The sequence below is a fragment of the Callospermophilus lateralis genome, chromosome 19 (genome assembly GCF_048772815.1).
Source record: "Callospermophilus lateralis isolate mCalLat2 chromosome 19, mCalLat2.hap1, whole genome shotgun sequence".
Lineage (NCBI taxonomy): Eukaryota > Metazoa > Chordata > Mammalia > Rodentia > Sciuridae > Callospermophilus > Callospermophilus lateralis.
The window spans coordinates 7,054,977-7,078,060 of NC_135323.1; the positions used below are offsets into that span (position 1 = coordinate 7,054,977).

Below are 23,084 nucleotides of genomic sequence, written 5' to 3' on the forward strand. Positions count from 1 at the left end.
CCCGCCGCCGCGCGCAAGCGCAGGCCCCGCCCTTCGCTTGCCTCCGCCCCGTTTTCAAATGCACCTGGAGCTCCCATTGGTCACCCCAGGAACCACGCCCTCTATCCCGCCCGCCCCGCCGGTTCGTACAGCCAGCTATAGGCCCCGCCAGGACGCGAATTCGAACGCTGGCCGCCTATTGGCTGAGCTGGTGAGGACGCCCCGCCTTCCCAACCTGGCGGGGCTCCAGGAGGAGCGCGGCTGGGGTCTGCGGGCGGGGTAGCCTAGCTGCTTGCTGGTGGCTGTCCCTGGAGCCGGGGGTGCTGCCGAGCGCCCTCCTGTGCGTCCTCGTGTACGCTGCTGAACCCCATCCTGGCTCCTCCGGCCCAGTGCTGACGGGAGCAGGACTCGACTCTGACCCCGCCCGCACCGTCTGTCCCTCCCAAAGGTCTAGAGATGCGCGAGCGGAGGGTGATGCCGAGGAGTTGGGAAGCCGAGGCTCCAGTCTTGGTGGGCTTACCTAGTGTTACTGGCAGCCTAGCCCAGGGACCCTGCCTGGATCTAGGTTCGCCAAATGTACACCCAAGGAGACTAGTTCCCAAAGTTCCCCGCCTGCATAAGAAATAGGCAGATGATGGGAAAATATATTTTATGCAGGGGTCTAGGCTAGGCTGCCCACTAACACTAGCACGCTGAATTTCCGCCGGCAAGCCCTCATTCTCGCCTTGACCACAGGTTGTCCCTTTTGTTTCCAATCTCCCATCTTTACCGCTTGCACTTTCGGGTTTTATTGGCTGCCGCCTGCCACCTGGAATACCTGTTTCCGCATGTATGCGGCAGTGTGTATCATGTCTCAGCTCTTTATGGGATATGCTGTGGAGGGAAGACATTCTCCTGGGGAAGTCAGAAAATCTAGGCCTGTCTCTCCTCCTTCTCCCATGGCTTGGATCAGCCTTCATCCTCCCACTATTCTCAGCTCACAGCTCACTAAACACTTGGGGTATCTGGCCTGAGCTGGACACTTAGAAGCCAGTGTCAAAACCCCTTGCCAGACTGGGGCAGAAGACAGGGAGATAAGCAGGTGATCACAATAGGAACATAGGAGAGCCCTAGGGTTCCTAAAGAAATGAGTTAACTCAATTGGGGCACAGTGGTTACACTCCTGTGATCCCAGGGGCTCTGGAAGCCAAGACAGGAGGATCATGAGTTCAAAGCCAGCCGCAGCAGTTTAGCGAGGCCCTAAGCAACTCAGTGAGACCCTGTCTCTAAATAAAACATTAAAATGGCTGGGGATGTGGCTCAGTGGTTAAGCGCCCCTGGAATTCAATCCCTAGTACCAAAAAAAGGGGGGAAAAAAAAGGTGATGAGAGATGGGACTATTTCCTGCCCCAGACTGAGGAAGAGTAGGTAAGAGCCGAGCAAGCTTGGGACCTGCTCTCCCATGCTCCTCTTCCCACACAGAAGAGGAGGATCCACTGGGAACCTCAGATTTCTCATTTCTTTGTCACTCCTTTGTTTTGTGGGTTACTGTTTCCCAGTTTGTTACTTTGTCCTCCTCACTGCTGTTACTTTGTTACCTGGTCCCTGAAGGCAAAGGTTCACTTTCAGTGTTTGTTTTTGGTAGTACTTGAAGAGATTAATAAGCTATATCTACTAATGAGCAAGTCAGTTGCTACTGGTGTCCCAGAATCTATAACAGCATCATTGGTTACTCAAGGCCCCAGTGTCCTAATCACTCTTATTCAGAAGAAAAGTGTTCTTTTTAAGGATCAGGAGTTCTTTTGGCTCAGCTACAGGTCATGCTGCAGAAATCACTCCCTGACACATGCTTTGCACTGCCTTGGGCACCTAGGAACGAACTAAGGTAATGGGTCACTCCTAAGCTATATGAGGTGCTACATTTCCCGTTGGGCTTCTAGAAGGTGAGAGAACTCCAGAAAGTCTCAATTCTTGGGAGCACAGGGAAATTCCTAGCAGAATAAGGTGGCAGTTGAAGACCTGAGGGTCAATGTAAGGGGGGATTCATGGGTAGTAGGGTACAAAGTTGAGAGTAAGGAATAGTGAAGTAGGTTGGGAGCTCAAAAGATCCCACATTTAGAGAGAGGAAGAGGACCTTCAGAGAAGGCTGAAAGGAAACCAGAGGCAGTGAGCAAGGCCCAGGGATACTTCTATGACAAAGAAGTAGGGGATACTTAAATGCCTTAAAGCAGCCACTTGAAAACAAGGACAAAGAAGCTGGACATGGTGGCATACACCTGTAATCTAAGCTGCTCTGCAGACTGAGGTAGGAGGATTGCAAGTTCAAAGCCAGTCTTAGCAACTTAGACCCTTTCTTGAAATAAAAAATAAAAAGGGTTGGGGATGTGACTCAGTGTTTAAGTGCTCCTGTGTGGGTAGCCACTCCAAATGTACACACCTTTAAGTCCTGATGCACCACAAGGATCCTGAAAGATCACTGTAGTCTGGCGTGCAGTAGTGTCATGATTTGTGACTTGGGCTTTACCCTCACTCTGATAATAAGGTGTGGCCCTGGGAGTGGCCCTAGGAGTAGGGCACCCAGAGGGGTTGAGTTACACTCACCTGTTCCCTTGTAATCTTACCCCTTTGCCCAATTTGGGGATAGAATGTTCCATGGAAACTCTATGTGTGTCCCCTTCTCTGGCTCTGCCTTTGGGTATGGACTTCCTAGATGTCAGTCAACCTGCTGACAGCAGACATCATGAAGCTAGACTCAACCTCCTGAAACCTGACCCCCTGCCTCATTTGAATGGTTTCTCCTCAATAAAAGGGTTCAGCCCATGCTTGAGAAGGGACAGAGAACACACCTCTCTTTCCAAGGACCCCTAAGGTCAGAGGAGCCATCACAGGATCCAAAGAAAAAGGTATTTCTCTGTGTGATTATTTTGTGCAGCCCAGTAGCCCAGTTCACCTGGAGTCACCCTGAGTGTTTTAGTCATGAGACGCGACAATTGGTGGCAGCTGAACTAAGATTGCTTGTGTGAATTTGCAGGGACACAAAATAAAACACAGACACAATTTACCTTTACAAAAGCCTCCGGCTCTCTACCCCAGACTCCCCAAAAGGGAGAGTAAGAGAGGCTGACAAGAGGTTGGGGAGAAAGAGAGAGAGAGAAGGGGGGGAGGGGGGAACACATTGGGATGTCAACTTTTATTGGGTGGACTCTTGTTCTTAGAAAGTTCTATCCATAAAAGGGTGGTAGGGGCAGGACAACAAGGGAACAGGTGAGTATAAATCAACACTAGGAGCACGGCCCACAAAGAAGATCTCCTTGCTACCCGAACAAGTCTCAGACCTGGTTACAACAAATGCAGTGGTTGGCCAGAGCCTGAGGCATCAGGATTGGAAGTGTGGTAATTTAATGTGGGTCCCCACACTCCTGGGTTTAATCCCCTGGTAGCAAAAAATAAAGAAAAAAAAAGGACAAAGAAACCAATGGATGTGGTGACCAGGGGTTTGTTGATGCTGTTTTTTTTTTTTTTTTTTTTTTAGTTGTACATGACACAGTACCTTTAATTAATTAATTAATTAGTGTGGTGCTGAGGATCAAACCCAGTGTCTCACACATGCAAGGCAAGCACTATACCACTGAGCCCAGCCAGATACTGCTGTTATGAGTGAGGGGGTGCAGGGAGTGTGGGCAAGACTTGTAGACAATACTTTCATGAAGTTTGGTTGAGAAGGGAGAGGGAACACATTTGTATTAGGGGACATTTGGTTGACCGAACCATTAGGCAGCAAGAGGGGCAGGGTGACCTCAACAGAGACGCAGGCTATTTGATGGAGTACTTCTCAGAGAAGACAACAGTCTCCATGTGACAAGGACACACACCACATCTGTCCACATGCAAAGCTGGAGCAAAGACCTTAGCATCTGTTACAGGGCTAGAGACAACAAAACCTGCTGAGCCCTGACCCACCAATTTCTAATTCAGTGGGTCTGGGGTGGGGCCCGATACCATTGAACTACTTCCCCATCCCCAAGAATCTACATTTCAAGTAAGCTTTCAGATGCTGCTACTGTTGCTAGTTGAGAATCCCATATGGAAAATTCTGCTGGAGTTGAATCTTGGCATGAGGTGCTGGAAAGTTATTGAAAATCTTTTTTTTTTTTAACATTTATTTATTTATTTATTTTTGGGGGTAGAGGGACACAACACAATGCCTTTATTTTTATGTGGTGCTGAGGATCCAACCTAGGTCCCGCCCGTGCTAGGTGAGCGCTCTACCGCTGAGGCACAATCCCAGCCCCAATTGAAAATCTTTAGGTCTGTTTCACATTTGAGAAAGGGGGCAATAAGCACATGAACTTCACAGGTTGATATAGGGTCACATTCAAACTCACTGCAAACATTTGCAGAAGCAGGGAAGAGAATAAATGCCCACACATTCAAATGTTTATTGAAAAATTGTGACTTAGACTAGGCAAAACTGTTGCCTCCTATCTTAAGAAAAATAGTATCATCAAAACCTGGAAGGGCAGTTTTAAATTTAGAATACATGGACTCTCCAAGTTCATCACGTGGGAAGCCAGGCCCAGCAAGGTCAGTGTTCAACTCCTCTCTCCCTTTTCTGGCTCTATCCTGCTGGCCAAGTGGTCTGTGTAAACCTGTGTGGACTATCCATGCATCCATTCAAACCTTGCCCATGATCCAGCAGATAGCAGCCATCCTAACTGCACCTGAGGCCTTGGGATGTATGCAGGTGATATGGTATACCTGTGAAGAAGTGTGCTGCAGAGGCCACCTATGTGGGAAGGGAATTCTGGAGAAGGGAGGGTGAAGACTTGGGTGAGCTGTTCCTTCAGTCCTGCAGACTTCTTACCCATGAGCAAGGGCATTGTACCTGGGCCTACAGGGGACACAGTCAAATGACAGGGCACAGAAGATAGACCTGGTATCAAGCAGAGCCATGGTTGCTACTGTGTAACTCCTGGGGCCACTGCCTTTTCGAAAGGATACACAAGGTGTTCCTCAGGGGCTGGGGACATAGCTCAGTGGTAGAATGCTTGCCTAGCATGTGCAAGACCCTGGGTTTAATCCCCAGTACTACAGTAAGTAAATAATAACAAAGTGTTCCTCTGAAGTTGCTTCCATGGCTAGGTCCTTAGGAGACCACAGGTCACGCACATGGGACTCAGGTAGTCCTTGCCACTGAGATGTTCCTGGGCTTTCCATCATGCTTCTGAAGCTATGGCCTCACTCTGCTCTATGTACCGCATTCTAGGGGAGGGCACTGTGCCGAACTCACTGGGCAAGGCTGCCTTTGCAGCTCCTTGTGACCACGGCAGGCAATGTACACTCTGGCTAACCTGAACTAGGATCTTTATTATCATAGGACTGGTTCTGAGGAAGGCAGTGAGGGCGACTGAGAAAGAGATGAGGGAGATTGAAGGGGAGGCTGAGAAGGAGGTGATGAAGAAGGCAAGAGAGGCTGAGAGGGAGGTGAGCGAGGCTGAGGGCGAGGCAGTGAGGGTGATGAAGACCTGTCTGGCTCTGCTTGCTCTTGTTGGATTGTTCCTTGAGTAGGGGGCACAGGACTGGCGAAGTTCAGGAAGATGTCCTCCAAGGAGATCTGGTTGACCGAGTAGTCCTCCAACAGGTACTTCTTCTTGGCTTGCTCCAGAATGCCAAACACCTGTGGAAGGGGAAGGCAGCCGCTGTGGACAGGCTCACCCCTAGGTGGTGTGATGCACACAGTGGGGATGGGGTTAGGGAGAATGCAGAGAGAATGGAGAAAGCCTCTGGGCTTGCCATGGGGAGCAAATTTCTGCTCTAGGGTGTGCTCACCTTCCCCCAGCTGAGGTCATTGCCAGGCAGGTGGTAGTGGACCATGCCTTGGTGCTCATCTTCTAGGACACTGCCTGCACAAAAGAGAGACTGTTCCTACAAAGGAAGACAGCCTAGGCACACAGGACTGTAGTCTTCATCCTCAGGGTCAGGGACGTGGGTTTGGCAGGGGTCAGGCACAGACACTGTGCATCAACTGACAAAGGTCCAGCAGGGGCCTGCCTCCCACCCCCAGTGGGGGCTGCCAGGGTCAGCACAAACCTGGAAAGGTCAGGTCTACAAATGCCTTGAACTCCTCCAGTGCTTCCTGCTGCCCTTCCCTTTGGACTTTGGCCCGCAGGGAGTAGCCGCTGCCAAACTTGCTCTTGAGGTGCTGTGGGCTTCCCAGGCACTTGAACTGACCCTGCACCATGATGGCCAGCCGGGTACACAAAGCCTCACACTCCTCCATGCTGAGGACAGGGAGTAGAGGCCTGAGACAGGGCTGGGGGAAGCGGAAGCCCACCCTGGGTGTAAAAGCCTTGTATATACAGAAGGGTGTCAATTCCCAGATCAGGCTGTTCCTGATTCCCACGCTAAGTGTGACCACATGCAAAGCCTGGGAAACTCTATGCCAGCTGCTCACAGGTGGTCTGCCCCCCTGGCCCCTCCCCAGCCACCCATTTCAGCTCCTCCAATGACCTACAGAGACCCAGGCTCTACCTGTGGGAGGTGATGACAATGGCCTTGCCAGACTCGCGGGCCTTTCCCACAGTGCCCCAGAGCAGGCGCCGGGCCACAGGGTCCATGCTGGTGGACGGCTCATCCAGGAAGATGACAGCAGGATCTCCAATGAGGGCAATAGCCGTGCTCAATTTGCGCTTGTTACCACCGCTGGGGGTGGAGGGGTGATGGTGGACAGATGGAGAATGCTGCTGTTTCAACACTCACCCCTTTCTTCTCTGGGAGGGCTCTACATCCCAGGTGGGACTTTCAGAAAAACAGTCAAGCGGAGCTGTGGCTTGGGCTGTCCATGGAGGATCTAAACTATTCCCTGTACACAAGGATCAGTCCTGGGGGAGCACATGGTCAGTGAATCTTTAATGAACCCTATGGGTGTTAAGGGGCACCTTCTTCATCTGAGAGGAAGAGTTTTATTTAACTCAAACCATTTACTATATGCAAGGCACCATTCTAAACTTTGCAAATGTAAATTAATTTGATTATCAAAAGATGCAAGAAAACATGAAAAGCTGCTTGAAACTCAAACCAACAGAGGGAAGAGCCAAGGCATCATCATCTGACCCCTGGGTCCATGTGACCAGAGGTAGTGTCTTCCTGGACTTGTCCTGGACTGGGTGTGCAGTACTGCCATGTGCCTTCAGGGTGCTGAACACCGTGAGATGGGAGTGGTGTTCTTGGCTTGGACAGTGAGTATCTGGCTTTGTTTAAGCTACCCTGCTCCTCAGCAGAACCACACACACCAGGATGATGTAACTATGCACTTAAAATGTCAATCTACCAAACACAGGAAGCCTATTATGAAGTGGAACCGAAGAAAGATCGGTTTACCCTTTTGGGAGAACATATGTGGTGCCATCTGCCCTCAGCTACAGGAACTGCCTTTGGCCTGGGTTGGCCTTATAATTTCTGGAGCCCAGAACTAAAAGGGTGTGGTGCTTTTTTTCTTTTTATTTTAAATTTATTTTTGGTATGGAGGAGCACCCGGTGTGGTGCCTTGAGTAGCCCAGGACATTGACCCTTTCGTACAGGGGACAAAAGCTACCTCCAGCCACCCCCCCACACACAACATACCCACTATGGAATGGACTGTACAGCAACCCATGCCTGAGCTGATAGGCTTGGCCCTACATTCTAGTATTGAGAAGACCAGAGCTCAAATTGTAACTGGAGATGGAGAGGTGGAAGGAAGCTCCAGATCTTACCTGTAGGTCTTTACCAGCTTGTCTGCATACACGAACATGACTAAGTCCTCAAGAATCTGGTCCACACAGGAACTGATGTGGCGCTCCGGGATGCCCCGGATCCGGGCATACATGACCAGTGTCTCTCGGCCTGTCATGAAGCTCAGCAAGGAATCAAACTGAGGACAGTAACCAATCCACTGCCGGACCTGAGTTAGAACCACAGCCCCAAGAGGAAGGCATGTCAGAGCTACATGCCCAGTCTTTTTTACTTTGTTTTATATATATATATATATATATATATATATATATATGTGTGTGTGTGTGTGTGTGTGTGTGTGTGTGTGTGTGTGTGTGTGTTTGTAGATGGATACAATGCCTTTATTTTGTTTATTTAGTTTTTTATGGTGCTGGGGATCAGACCCAGGGCCTCGAACATGCTAGGCAAGTGCTCTACCACTGATCTACAACCTCAGCCCCATTACTTTTTATTTTGAGACAGGGTCTGGCTAAGTTACTCAGACTGGACTTGAATTTGTGCTTCTCCTACCTCAACCTCCCCAGTAGCTGGGATTACAAGCATGCACACAATATGCTTTTCTAACTCAACATCATGTCTTAAGATTTTCCTAGATCATCACATACAGACTTTTCCCACTCAGTTTAACTGCTACTTAGTGATTCAGAGAAGGTTTCTAAATTTTATTTAGCTGTTCAGAAAATTCAGGCACATGTATTTCTACCTTTCACCACTATAAACTTGTAGTTCACAATCCTGCTTTGTGCTCCCCTATGGTAGATTTTGGAGAGTGTGGGAAACAATTTTTGAAAATAGCCAATGCTTTTTCCCCTCTCTTTCCTCCTTTCCATTCAAGTACTTGTGTGACCCTGGGCAGCCTGGACCTAATGATGGAGTGGCGAATTCAGGGTTTGAATAGGAAATCACGTGGGGGGTCAGCTTAGGGAAGAGAGGGACAGGAGAAGGCTGTCATGGAGGAAGAATGTCTATAAGGATCTCACAACTAAGGGTTCGGTTTTGGTTCCCAGGGTGGGGCTTCCCCTAAGACAGATGTCCCCATGCCTGAGGTAACTGCTGAAAAGAAAGGCTCTAATGATTCTAATGAGGATGCTTCTGTAATTTCATGATTAAGTGTAAGGATTTATGGGAAACCACCTTTATCAAGTTATTTTAACTTAATGTTTCTTCTATTTTTCTAGTTAAGAATTTTTTTGAGGGCTGGGGATGTGGCTCAAGCGGTAGCGCGCTCTCCTGGCATGCGTGCAGCCTGGGTTCGATCCTCAGCACCACATACAAACAAAGATGTTGTGCCCCCCGAAAACTAATAAATAAATAAATACATAAATATTAAAAATTCTCTCTCTCTCTCTCTCTTTAAAAAAAAAAGATTTTTTTTTCAAATCATGAACAAGTATTGAGGTTTTTTTTCCAAATTCTCTTTTCATCATCAACTGAACTATTTTTCTCTTCTTAAGGCAATGATTTATGTTGGTGGATTTTGTACTATTAGACCTTAATTGTATTTCTGGGATAAACCTAACTCAATCATCCTGCTGCATTTTCACTGTTAATATCTCAGGATTTTATGTTCCTAACAGAAACTGGCCTGGGGCTCATTCCAGCTGATGTCACTGGTTGCTCTTCTTCGCTCCTAGCTGGGTGCATCCCACCTTCTTCCATGCTTTGGGATGGTTATACAAGAAGGAAATTATCTGTTCTGTGATAGTTAATTGGGCTTATTTATTGGTCCCCTTTATCCTAGGCCTTCATTTCAATTTTAGTCTATATAAGTTTTAGTCTATATAAGTTTTCTTTTTCTCCTTCTCCTTCTTCTTCCTTTTGTTTGTAGATAGACACAATACCTTTATTTATTTATTTTACGTGGTGCTGAGGATCAAACCCAGGGCTTCACACATTCTAGGCAAGTGCTCTACCACTGAGCCACAACCCCAGCCCCTTTTCTCTTTTCTTTTCTTTTTTAAAATATTGTTTTTAGTTGTTTATGGACCTTTATTCATTTATTTATATGCAGTGCTGAGAATTGAACCCAATGCCTCACACATGCTAGGTAAGCACTCTACCACTGAGCCACAAACCCAGCCTTCTTTTCTTTTTAAAGACAACTTATTGAGGTACAATCCACATACCATACAATTCATTCAAGTGTACAATTCAACAGATTTTTTTTAGCATATTCAGAGCTACACATGCATCATCACAATTCACTTAGAACATTTCATCATACCCAGGAGAAATCCTGTACCCATGAGCAGTTACTTCCCATCCCCCTCAACACCCTCAACCCCTGGCAACCACTACTTGACTTCCTATCTCTATGGCTTTGCCTATTCTGGATATCTCATATGAATGGAATCATACATATGTGGTCTTTTATATGTGACTTCTTGCACTGAGCATTTCTTAAGTTTGTCCAGATTGTAGCATATGTCAGAGTTTCATTCTTTTTTTTAAAACTTTATTGAATTTATTTATTTTTATGCGGTGCTGAGGGTCGAACCCAGTACCTTATGCATGCAAGGCAAGCACTCTACCACTGAGTCATACCTCCAGCCCCTCATTCTTTTTTTTTGTATAAATAATATCCTATTATATGGATAGGCCCCAGGTTGTTTATCCATTTATCTGTTGATCAACATTTGGGTTGTTTCCACATTGGCTACTTTGACTAATGCTACTCTGAACATTCTTGTACAAGTTTTTTATGTGGATGTGGGTTTTCAGTCATTTAGGGTATATTTTTAGATGTCATATGATAACTTTATGTTTAACATTTTGTGTATCCTCTCTGATAATTTCAATCTTATAATTAAAATATTTAGTTCATTTAATGTAATTACTGAAATACTTGGATTTAAACCTACCATCTTATTCAAAGCAATCTATTTATCCTATATGTTCTACCTTCCCTTTTCTTGCTTTATTCTTACATATTATTTACTCATTTTTCTATTTTTCCCTCCACTGGTATCTTAAAAAGTATATACTTATTTCCTCTCATCTGTTGCATTTTTCTTTAGAGATAAAATATGCATCCTTGGCTTAGCTATGGATAATATGATTTGGAACTTTATTCATAAGGAAAGGATCTTAAAATGCTTTAACTTGATTTACCTCCTTCTGACTTAAAACGTTCATGTATTTAATTTTATATGCATTTTATTTGGTTATGATAAAAATTCTGGTGTATAACTTTTATTTATTCACACACACACACATACACACAAAACAATAAAAAGTATATTCACTTAGAAAAGTTGACTTCATGGGGCTGGGGTTGTGGCTCAGTGGTAGAGTGCTTGCCTGGCACGCATGGGCACTGGGTTTGATTCTCAGTACCACATATAAATACATAATAAATAAAGGTATTGTGTCCATCTGCAACTAAAAATATTTTAAGAAAAGAAAGAAAAGTTGACTCCAACCAAAAATGCAAAACAGGTTTCAATGAGCTTAGATTTCCTGGTATACTGTTTCTAACGCTAAAGTAGAAGTAATGCATTTTCAACTTACATGCCTATATTTCTGACACAAGTTAAGTGGATGGAAGAAAACTCAGAATAGTTCCAAGTAAATATGGGAAGCCACAGCAGAAACCTGAGATTTCTTGGAAAGAGTGTTAAGTGGGAAGCCTTTAATCCTACCTGGATATTGTTTTTCTGTGTGATTCTCACAAATTACCTTCAAAGATTGGACTACCCAGTAACAGTATGGCAGTAAGTCCAGTAGGGTGGATATAAGGACCATGTGAATAATAGTAAAAGAAAATCAAGGACCAGATGCTGAGACATTTATATGTATTTTAAATCTCATAAACATTATTATTATTATTATTTTAGCCTTGTCTCGTCGAAAGCCACACATTTACCCTTTTCATTTGTTTGAATCACTCTTCATTTTTTTTCTGTTCTTTGAGCTCCTTTCAGGATCATTTTCTTTCTTCCTGAAATTTACTCTTTATTACTTCCTTTTGCCTACATCTATTGGTGACAAACTCTCAGGTTTAATTTACCTGAAAGTCTTCCTAGAAAATCTTTATATTTTTTAGTGCTGGGGATTGAACCCAGAGTCTCACACATGTTAAGCAAGCATTCTACCACTGAGTTACATTCCCAAGCCATAATATATTTTGTTTTTGGGTGGGTCAGGGTACTGGAGATTGAACCCAGCAGTGCTTTACCATTGAGCCACATCCCCAGCCTTTTTTATTTTTCATTTTAAGACAAGGTCTCAAGTTGCTTAGGGCCTCGCTATGTTGCTGAGTTTGGCCCCAAATTTGGCAATCCTCCTGCCGTGGCCCCCTGTGCTGCTGGGATTATAGATGTGTGTCACTGCACCTGGCTATATTTTCTTTTACAGTATAGCTTTATTGTGTATATTATTTCAGGTAGGTTATTTCCTATACCACTGCTGTCTTTTGGTCTCTTGTTTCATTCAAAAATAAGCTGCCAGTCTAAATGTTGTGCTTGTGAATGTGATCCATCTTTTACCTCTGGATCCTTTTCCCCGCTTGTTTGTTAAGTCAAGTTTTATTGATTAAATGGAATTCAGAATATCTTACTAGAAACAGCAGCAAGCCCAGCCAATCCTGCTATTAAAAATGTGGCAGTCTTCTATTATAATTAAACAGACTTAGTGGAGGCAACGAAGAATAAATTAAAATTCATGTTATATGTATATATACACAACAGGGAACTTCACCATTATATATAGGTAGAAAGAACCAAGCAAATATAAATTAATAATTGAGCCAAAAGGAAATCTAGTAGAGGAAGGACAATGGGAAAGGGGAAGGAGTATGGGAGATAAAAGGGGGAGGGAAAAGAGTGGGATCATGAACTGAAATCAAATTTCATGCATGTATGAGTTGGTCAGGATGAACCCAACTACTAGGTATAACTATAAAGCTCTAATAAAAAAATTAAAAAAACAGGGCTGGGGTTGTGGTTCGGTAGAGTGCTTGCCTGGCACATGTGAGGTACTAGATTCAATCCTCAGCACCATTACAACTAAAAATTATTAAATAAATAAATAAATGTAAGGAATTACAAAAGAGATGTGGAGATTCGAGGCATTTTGGCTCTGAATTGATGTTCTTATGAATATTACCTACAATGTTCATGGCAACAGAGAGAACATCCTGAAATACAGTTAATGACAGGAGTGGCTTTATCAACAATACCAATCCCTTACCAAAAACGTTAAGATAGTTTTCCATAACTCCTTGGATGTTCAGGTTGGTAAGATTTTGAAATTATTCTCCATATTCATGTGCAAGTTTGAGCACTTAGCTGACACAGCTGCTGCTCTCCCTGTCCCAGCCCCAAATCCAAATATAACATGACTTGAAAGGGCTTTCTATCCATTGCATTGTACAATAAGCCAAATAGTTCTCATATCTTCATTGTGATTTTAAAGCAGTTTGTAATTAAATATGAGCATTTTGTACAAGGACAATTGTGCTTTACAAAAGAGCAAAATCATACAACAAAAATTGCTGAAGTCTGATTTACATGAATTATGGTGCGAAATCACATTTACATTAAGTCTCAAATTTACCAAAAAAAAAAAAAAAAATCAGTTCTGTTGTACTGTGGAAGTTCCCTGGTGTAATCACTCCCACTTGTGTCATATCCTCTTCCTTAGAGTTGAGACTGGTCTCTGGGTCCTCTGAAGATTTTCTTTTTGTGTATGGTTTTCAGCAGTTTTACCATAATGTTCCTAGGGATTGATTTATTTTAATTTATCCTGCTTAGGGTTAATAGGGCTTAATTTATTTGTAATGTGATATCTTTCAAAATATTTAGATAGTTTAAGCCATTGACTTTTCTGTCTTATTGTTTTTTTGGTTTTGGTACTGAGAATTGTACCCAGTGGCACTCTACCATTGAGCTTCATTCCCAGTTTGATAAGTTGCCAAGGCTGACCTCGAACTTGTGATCTGATCAGAGGAAGCAGGGCAGGCCCTGCTCTGTTACTACTACACTTCAATCCAATTCTTGTGGCCTGGCCTGACCTGATCTGTCCTGCTCAGACTCTGACTGCAGGTTTGTGACTCCTGATGGAAATCATATGACATAATATTTGGATCACAGCTGCTTGAAAGGTCTTCAGAATTATAGAAGATAAAAATACTAATGGATATGAGAAAGCAGTAAGTTTGGGGAGAGGGAGAAAAAGCAACTTATTTCCTGATTTACAACTTGATTAGATGCTAAGATATTGGTGGACATGAATAGTTAGGAGCCTGAAAGCAATGAAGAGGACTATGACCCAAATTGTGTGGAGGAGAAGGAAGAAGAGATCAAGAACCCTGAGAACATAGAGGACTATTATGTGTGGGAGTAGCCAGCAACTTGGAGAGCAGAGGGCTGATGGCTTTAATCTTGAGGAGTTTAATCTTGAGGCTTTAATCTTGAGACCTTAGCCATGTGCTTTAAGACAGTTTAGCCTCTGCCTTAAAGTTACCTCATTTAGTTGCTAAACTAATACTAGTTATTTGTACCGGCCAGTCTCAGAGATATTAGACAGAAATGAGTCCAGTTCTTCTCAACTACTCATTGAAGTACAAATTCAGCCTAATCCATCAAAACACATCCCACAGCTCATTCCCCTAACCACTGCACAGTATGCATGAAGTTTATGTGGAAAGGGAATCTTTGGCTTGTTGGCACAATTTTGCTGTAGTTGCTGGGAGCAGCACTGTTCAATACTTGTCAAGGACAGATGGATGTGGGAATCTCTCATGTGGCTCAGAACTGTCCACTCTGTCCACTCCCCACTTTGTGTTTCATTGTTTCCCAATGAAGAATTGAAAGACAAATACAGGTGCTACCTCTTCAGGGAGTGTGTGGAGCATCATTACCAGCTCCAACAGTGCCCTGCTGCAAATTGCCCCATGGTTATTCTGGTATAGGAGCCCAGAGTTCACCAAGTGCAGTGCAATAAGGTCTTCTGTTTCAAGTACCATGAGTGAAATTGGTACAAGAGAATCCCGATACTGTCGGCCAGAGTGAGCAAGCCCAGGCCAGGGAGGCCTTCAACAATATTTGTTCTAGCCTATAATTGCAGCAGTTCAGGATGCAGAAGCAGGAGGATTGCAAGTTTGAAGCCAGCCTCACAACTTAGTTAGGCCCTGTCTCAAAATTAAAAAAAAAAAAAATTAAAAAGGGCTGGGGATGTGGCTCAGTGATTAAGGTCCCCTGGATTCAATCTCCAGTACAAAAAAAAAAAAAAAAGTGTGGGCTGGGGTTGTGGCTCGGTGGTAGAGCACTTGCCTAGAATATATGAGGCACTGGGTTCTATCCTCAGCACCACATAAAAATATCTTTCTTTGGTAGGGCGGGATGGGGTGCTAGGGATTGAACTAAGGGACACTCGACCACTGGGCCACATCCCCAGCCCTATTTTGTGTTTTATTTAGAGACAATGTTTCACTGAGTTACTTAGCACGTAGCTTTTTGCTGAGACTGGCTTTGAACTTCCAGTCCTCCTGACTCAGCCTCCTGAGCCGCTGGGATCACCCAGCTACCACATATAAATAGATAAATAAAATAACAGTATTGTGTTCATCTACAACTAAATTTTTTTTAAATAGAAGTACTTTTCTATTTTGAGATATGCAAAAACCAAAAAAAAAAAAAAAAACAACAACAAAAAAAAAACCTTAGAGGCACAAACATACCAGTGGATTCATGGGAAGATTCAGGAAAGGGTCATGAACAATCTGGGGACTTGGATTGACAGGCAGTACCTACAGAATGCTGCCAAGCTCTTAGCCAAGTGTCGATGTATTCTGTAATACACCTACATACATGCGTACTATATGGAGTCTGGCCCCAGGAAGAAGCTATTTCAATACTAGCAGGCTCAGAGATTGAAAACCTCTAGAAGAAAGTGAAACATACAGACAGTATGACACAATGGACTTGGCAAACCAGATGCATATAGCAGAACAGCAGAGAAGAACCCTGCAAGAATTTCCATGACACTGAAGTCAAAACATGGACATGCTGTGGGGAAGAAGATGGGGTTCTCAGGTCTCCGGCTGCCATACTGCATGCTGCAGACTGCCTTTCACAACCCCAGAGCCAGAGCCCCACTCCTGAAAGACACTGGCAGCACACCTCTTAATTTCTGTTTCCTTCTCTCTCTCTCTCTCTTTCCCCCTCTTTTTTTTTCTTTTTGTTTCTTCCAGGTTAGAAGTCATGTTAAATTAGCCTCTTTTCAGAAATTTTAATTCTCCCTGGATGATTGTTGAGGGGGGAAGGAATTTTTTTTTTAATATTTATTTTTTAGTTATCAGTGGACACAACATCTTTGTTTTGTATGTGGTGCTGAGGATCAAACCTGGGCCGCACGCATGCCAGGCGAGTGCGCTACCGCTTGAGCCACATCCCCAGCCCCTTGTTTGTTTTTTGAACAGCTATTAATAGTATTAGATCATTACAATTCATGTAAGACTGACTGTACAATTATTTTATTTTTAAATTTTTTTTTAGTTATTGTTAGACCTTTATTTTATTTATTTATATGCGGTGCTAAGAATTGAACCCAGTGCTTCACACATTCCAGGCAAGTGTACTACTGCTGAGCCTCAGCCCCAGACCCTATAAAATTATTTTTAAAAAAGGTAAACCATAAAACACAGAGCTCTTTTAAAAAATAAACTGGCATTGGAATATTTTTTAAAAAACCTTGTGATCTTCCAGCCTCAGCCTTCCCAGTAGCTGGGATTACAGGTATGTGCAATAGCTCATACTTCATATATAGGGTTTATGTGTATGTACGGATATACAGAAAGGATATAAGAATTGGCTCACACAACTATGGAAGCTGAGAAGTTCCACCGGAGTAGGGCTGGAGACATGGCTATTTGGGAGACATTAGCAAACAGAGAATAACAGGAGGCAGACCAATAAAAAGGACTAGGCACGGACAGTGTGTCTAGAACAAGGACAGTGGGCTACAGGTGTAGCTCCAGGAACACTGCAACTGATGGGTCAGATAAAGATGAAGATCTACCATAGGAGTTTGAGACAGAACAGCAAGGAGAGAGGGCAGCTGTGGAACAAGCAAAGGAAGGCTTGAGTGTGAAGGAGAAGACCAGCAATACAAAATGCTGGTGCAGAGAGGTCAGGGAAGATACAGACTGAAAATTAGGTCATCTCAACTAGGATGAGTATAGTAGGAACAGGTCCATGGAGAAGTTTCAAGGGTTATTTGGTTGAGAGCATCCATGAACCAAGGCTGCCAATTGGACATCTTGAAGGATGCCTTGAATGGCAGTGGATGTATGTCACTCATTGTCCAGAAAACACAGAGGAAGAAGGAAAGAAGGGGGGCCCTTTGAGTTTCCAGTGCCTAGAAGAACTCGAGAGATGTGTAGTACTTGGGTGCAGTGGTGTGTGCCTATAATCCTAGCTCCTTGAGAGGCTGAGACAGGAGGTTCACCAATTCAAGGCCAGCCTGGGCAATTTAGTAAGACCCTGTTTCAAAATAAAAAGGGCTGGGTGTAGCTCAGTGGCAGAGGTCTTGCCTAATGTTCATAAATCCCAGGGCGTGGGGGAGCTTAAGTATGGGGCATGAGTATGCAGGGGTGGGGGAAGAGTGATGTTGAGTAAGCAGTGCAACATCTAGTCTGGAGCTCAGAGAAGTTTGCAGTATGCAGATAAGGATTTGGAAGTCACAGATGAAATTGATATGTGGACTTTTCAGAGATCTGGTCTTATTCCAGTTCCCTGACCCCAAATCTTTAGTCAACCCCTCAAGTTTGTTTCTAGGTGATACCCACCTTCCCTAGGTCAGAGCTGATGCTAAGACCCCTAATAAATGCATCCCCACAGGTGATGGGCTTCTGTCCTGTCAGCATTTTGAAAATGGAAGTCTTTCCAGCTCCATTAATTCCAAGAAGACCAAAGCATTCTTTAGCTTGAACAGTGAAGGATACTTTGTTCACAGCCAGCAGGGGTACCTTCTTGATATAGACCTAAGATATGCAAGACAGGAGACAAGGGAGAAGGCTGGTAGTCAGCAACAGGTCTGAACTGCCCTGGCTGGGGTGGGGGGCCAGGTGGCCTCTCACATCCCAGGCTCAGACTTGTATTTTCTCAGCCACTGCTCCCAGCAGGCTCAGTAAGGTTTTCTATCCTCCCACTCTGTTTGCATTTTGAGAACTCAATTCCCTTAAGATAAGCTTTTTCTCTTTTGTTCCTGAAGCCAACAAAATCCCTTGGATTGTTGCCTGAGGGCTTATTGATGTTGTTTTAACCTCCAGAAACTATATGAAACAACAAGACTAATAAATTTTGGGGGGAAAATGCTACACAGTACCTGGATCTTTGAAGGTCTCTCAAAATTCTCCCTGGGGCTATCAGGAAGACTAGGGAGGATTGGTTTGAGTTTCTAGACCCCTTTTCAGGCCTTGGCCCATCTCCAGTTGTCTTCTACATTCCAGGAAATATTCCATAAGTTCATGTCCCACCTTCCAGCCTTCCTTCCTTCTCAGGGTTCATGGCTCAGGTCCCTTCCCATCCCAGGGCCTTCTATCTTCCAGAGGACCACAGAAAAGACAGAAAATAGGGCAGAGTCTGGGTGCACAAACAAACTCAAATGTGCTTCATTCTTAAACAGAGAAACCACATCTCCATCAGCAGCTCCTGAGTTACTGTAGACAGGCCTTGAGCCTGTCAATGGGCGGATTCCTCATGCAAAAGACCTGAGAAATCTCTGCTTTCTTTCTTTTTTTCTTTTTGGTACTAGGATTGGACTCAGGGGAGCTTGATCACTGAGCCATATCCTCAGCCCTTTATATATTTTTAATTTTGAAACAGGATCTCACTAAGTTGTGTAGACCTTCACTAAGTTGGTGAGGTTGGTCTCAAAGTTGTAATCCTCCTGCCTCAGCCCCTCAAATTGCTGGGATTACAGGAGTGTGCCACCATGCCCAGCAAGATTTGGCTTTCTGAAGCCAAGTCTGACTTTACCTTCGACACTTCTTTAACAATTAGTGGATTTGTCTTTTGCAACGTTTCCAAATAAGTCCTGACAGTTTTTGCCTCCTCTTCTACATCTTGGTCTTCAGGCACTGATGCTGCTGCAAGCAATCTTGCCTACAGTTCCCAAGACAAGGATAGAGACATAAAATGTTTGCAAGGGTGGGAGATAGAGATTGAAGGGAACCGCAAAGACCACATCCTTCCTGGGAAGTCCCCAAGGTGCCCCAGCCGACCTCAGTTCTCATGCTCATACCACCATCCCTATCTCAGGAGCCACTGTGAGTGTCCAACAGAGAATTCATGTTGACATAAACATGATTACCTGGACATTTAAACCTCACGTGGTGTGAACTTTTGAAGAAAACTAAAAGACTTTAAGCCCAGAATGTCAAGACACAACAGAAGTCATTTCCTATATTTTCCTTGGGGGTCTTGGCCTCTGGAAGATAATCAAACCAAGAGCTGACAAAAGAGATCTTTCTTCTGTCAGGTTCATTGCTAAATGGGGAAGAGGTGTTCTACAAGGTGACTGGTTCTAGGAAGCCCATGTCTTGTTTATACTTAGCTGATGAGCTGGCTATTAAAGTACTTCAGGTGACCAGTATGTTGACCAGGGCCACAGGGGCTAACCAAACTCTTTCCCTTCTCTAGAGGAATCCAGAGAATCAAGGCAGCTACAGAAAACAAGAACACTAAGGAGCCAGGCCCTTACCTGTCCTTGGAGGATTTAGAGTCCAACTCACCAACTTTTGCTTCAGGAAGAAGTTAGAAATCCTAGCTTCCAGTCTCCTGAACACTTTGGTTTCAACAAGAAAAAGCAGGATGATGTACAAAGGTCCTGAGATAGCCAAGGCTGCCAGATATTTCCCTATCCCAAGGGATTCCCAGGTATAGATGTTCTTTTGAACCACATGTCCTTCTGCTAACATGAGATAAAGAGATGTTATCACTTTGGATAATTTTTAAAGCTATTCCTCCCCTGTACATACAGTAGGCAACTTCCCATTCTGGCAAATATCACCAAAAGAAGCATTACTGCCATTGATGCTATTACCACATCCCAGCAAATAGTAAACGTGAATATATTATTTTCCTTGTTATGACCAATGTTTTGTAAAAAATATGCAATAAAAGACTTTTCTCATGTTGTAAATCATAAATATATATAATTTTCATCAATAAAAAAGTAAAAGTGTTGGGGATGAATCTCAGTGATAGAGGATGCTTAGCATGTGTGATACCCTGGGTTCAATCCCCAGCACCAAAAAAATCCAAAATGAAATAAAATAAAATAAATAAAAGACTTCTTATCTACATGGCAGCGTTGGTTCTTCTTTCAATCATTAATTCCCTGGCAACTTCAACTGACCATTCATGTAAAAAAAATTTCAGGAGGCTCTATTCTCTCTTTTGATCTCATCTGCCTCAATTTTTTTCTTTTAAATGAATGTAGTTTAAAATTAGACAATAAATACATACTTATTAGAAAAATGAGAAAGAAGGTTGGGGTTGTGGCTCAGTGGTAGAGCGCTTGCCTAGCACTCGTGAGGCCCTGGGTTCAATCCTCAGCACCACATAAAAAATAAACAAATAGAAAAAAGATATTGTGTCCATCTAAAACTAAAATTATTTTTAAAAAGAGAAAAATGAGAAAGGTATAAAGTAAAGGTATATTGTTATAGTTTTGCGCATGATTCTTCTATATTTTCTAGTTGTTGTTGTTGTTGCATTATTATTATTTTGGTACCAGGGATTGAACCCAAGAACACTTAACCACTGAGCCACATCCCCAACCTTTTTTTTTTTTTTTTAAGAGAGAGAGAGAGAGAATTTTTTAACATTTATTTTTTAGTTTTCAGTGGACACAACATCTTTATTTTATTTTTATGTGGTGCTGAGGATTGAACCCAGCACCCCGCGCATGCCAGGTGAGTGCATTACCTCTTGAGCCACATCCCCAGCACCCCCAACCCTTTTAATTTTTTAAAATAACATCTTTTTATTTTATTTTTTTTTTGGTACCAGGAATTGAACTCAAAGGCATTCAGCCACTGAGCCATATCCCCAGCCCTATTTTGTATTTTATTTACAGACAGGGTCTCACTGAGTTGCTTAGTGCCTCACTAAGTTGGAAAGGCTGGCTTTGAGCTTGAGATCCTCCTGTCTCAGCCTCCCTAGCTGCTGGGATTACAAGCGTGCACCACTGCTCCTGGCTTATTTTTTTATTTTTGAGACAGGATCTTGCTAAGTTGCTTAGGGCCTCACTAAGTTGCTGAGGCTGACTTTGAACTTGTCACTTTCCCACCTCAGCATCCAGAGCCTCTGGGATTACAAGCATGAATCACTGTGCCTAGCCCTAGATATTATCTTTTAAAATAAATGTGGAATGACACTATGCATTATCTTCCCCAATTTACTGTTTCATTTAATAATGCATAATGGACACTAACCACATGAGGACAAACAGATCAAAATAATTCTTTTTGATGCCTGCATCATTTTACATTGTATGTATGTATATATACCATAGTTTATTAACCAATCTCTTTTTGGTGCACATGCAGGTTGGAGTCATTCCTCACTATCTGTATAGCATGGATTCCAAGACTCCTCCTGAACATAAATATCTACAAATGTTTAAGTACCTTTGTAAAATGACATAATAAAGCCAGCCTTCTGTATCTATAGACTCTGCATTCACTCAAACAATCAGGAGTTGAAAATATTCAGAAAAGAAAAATTGCATCTGTACTGAACAGATTTTTATGTCATTAATCTCTAAGTAATTCCGCATATCATCTATTTATATAACATTTATATTATATTCAGTATTATAAATGATCTAGTGATGATTTAAATTATTTAAGAGGCTGGGTATGGTGGCACACATCTATAATCCCAGTGACTTGGAGGTTGAGGCAAGAGAATCACAAATTCAAGGCCAGCCTCAGTGACTTGGTGAGGCCCTGTCTCAAAAACAAAAAAATAAAAAGGACTGGGAATGTAGCTCAGTGGCAAAGTGTCTCTGGGTTCAATCCCCAGTACCAAAAAATAAATACATCAATACAGTACATGGGAGGATGTGCACAGGTTATATGCAATTTTACATAAATCTTACATTACTATGCCATTTTACATAAAAGGAAGAACATTATCTGAATATATCTCAATAAAATGTAATTAACAAATTACATTTAAATACTCACAAACTTCTTTGCACTCAATCTTGCTCAGATTCTTGGAATTGCAAAACTTTTGTAGTTCAAAGTTGTAATACAAGTTGGAAAAAGCCATCCCCAGACAGTGTCCTGGAAGTATTAGAAAAGTGTGATCCAAGGACTCTGAGATTTCTGTGTAGCCCAACTCTGTAAAGAGAATGAAAACACTGACTACTTTCAGGATGAAAAGGGCACATCTTCACCTCAGGCCGTCGTACTCTAGGCCTCCAGACCAAAAGCCTGGCTTTCCCTGACTTCTGGTTTTCATGTTCCCTGTGTTGTCATCTTTCAGTCTCCAAGCCATGAGTATTTTTCTCTGTTCCTTAAATCTATCACTTTGCTGCTTCCTCCTCCTCCTTCTTTTTTTTTAAAAATACTTTTATTTTACTGAACTGAGAACTGAAGCCAGTGCTTCACACATGCTAGGCAAGCACTCTACCTAGCCTCACTCTACTGAGCCACAACCCTAGCCCTCCTTCTTCTTCTTTGGTCCTGAAGATTGAATGCAGGATCACTTTCACTACAGAGCTACATCCTCAGTCCCTTTTATTTTACTTTTTATTTTGAGACAGGGTCTCGCTAAGTTGCCTAGGCTGGTCTTGAACTTGTGAACCTCCTACTTCAGCCTCCCAAGTCTCTGGGATCACAGGCATGTGACACAGCCCCCAGCCTGCCATTTTACTTCTATTCTATCTGTTCATGCAGGACAATAAGAAAGAACATAGTGTGTCTGGGAAAGTCAGTGACTGTAATGCTGGCATAGTGGAGGGAAGAAGGCAATGAATGGGTTCGATGTCAACTGGGGCCACATAGAATGGGGTCTAGGGGTCAGCTTCACAGCTGTTGGAATGACATCCTAAAGACAGATAAGAATGATGTGGTTGTAGCCTCTACAGTTTGTGGAGATAAAACTCTTATTAAGAGTCCTTTATGAGACAGAATGACTCCTAAGATAAAAGCAGAAGGAAACTTTGTTGTTGTGGTGGTTGTTTTTTCTTCAGTAAAAGGGTTTCAACCCAGGCCTCATACATGGCAGGAAAGCCTTATACCATTCCAGCCCTTTTAAAATTTTTATTTTGAAGCAGGATCTTAAGTTGCCCAGGCTGAACTTGAACTTGCAATCCTCCTGTCTCAGCCTCCT

General features: G+C 43.3%; 1 protein-coding gene and 1 pseudogene across 1 annotated transcript in view; one reads left to right on the top strand and one right to left on the bottom strand.

Moving 5' to 3' along the window:
• Positions 1-5,329: 5,329 nt before the first annotated feature.
• The window catches only part of LOC143385399 (ATP-binding cassette sub-family A member 17-like), a 101,027-nt gene continuing 83,272 nt past the window's right edge, over positions 5,330-23,084 (bottom strand). Inside the window, 9 exon segments of the mRNA XM_076840874.2 lie at positions 5,330-5,635; positions 5,788-5,861; positions 6,049-6,239; positions 6,490-6,660; positions 7,713-7,900; positions 17,522-17,716; positions 18,714-18,839; positions 19,469-19,647; positions 21,932-22,090. Coding sequence (XP_076696989.2) covers positions 5,330-5,635; positions 5,788-5,861; positions 6,049-6,239; positions 6,490-6,660; positions 7,713-7,900; positions 17,522-17,716; positions 18,714-18,839; positions 19,469-19,647; positions 21,932-22,090 — 1,589 coding nt within the window.
• On the top strand, positions 11,439-14,704 carry LOC143385367 (E3 ubiquitin-protein ligase ARIH2 pseudogene; annotated as a pseudogene).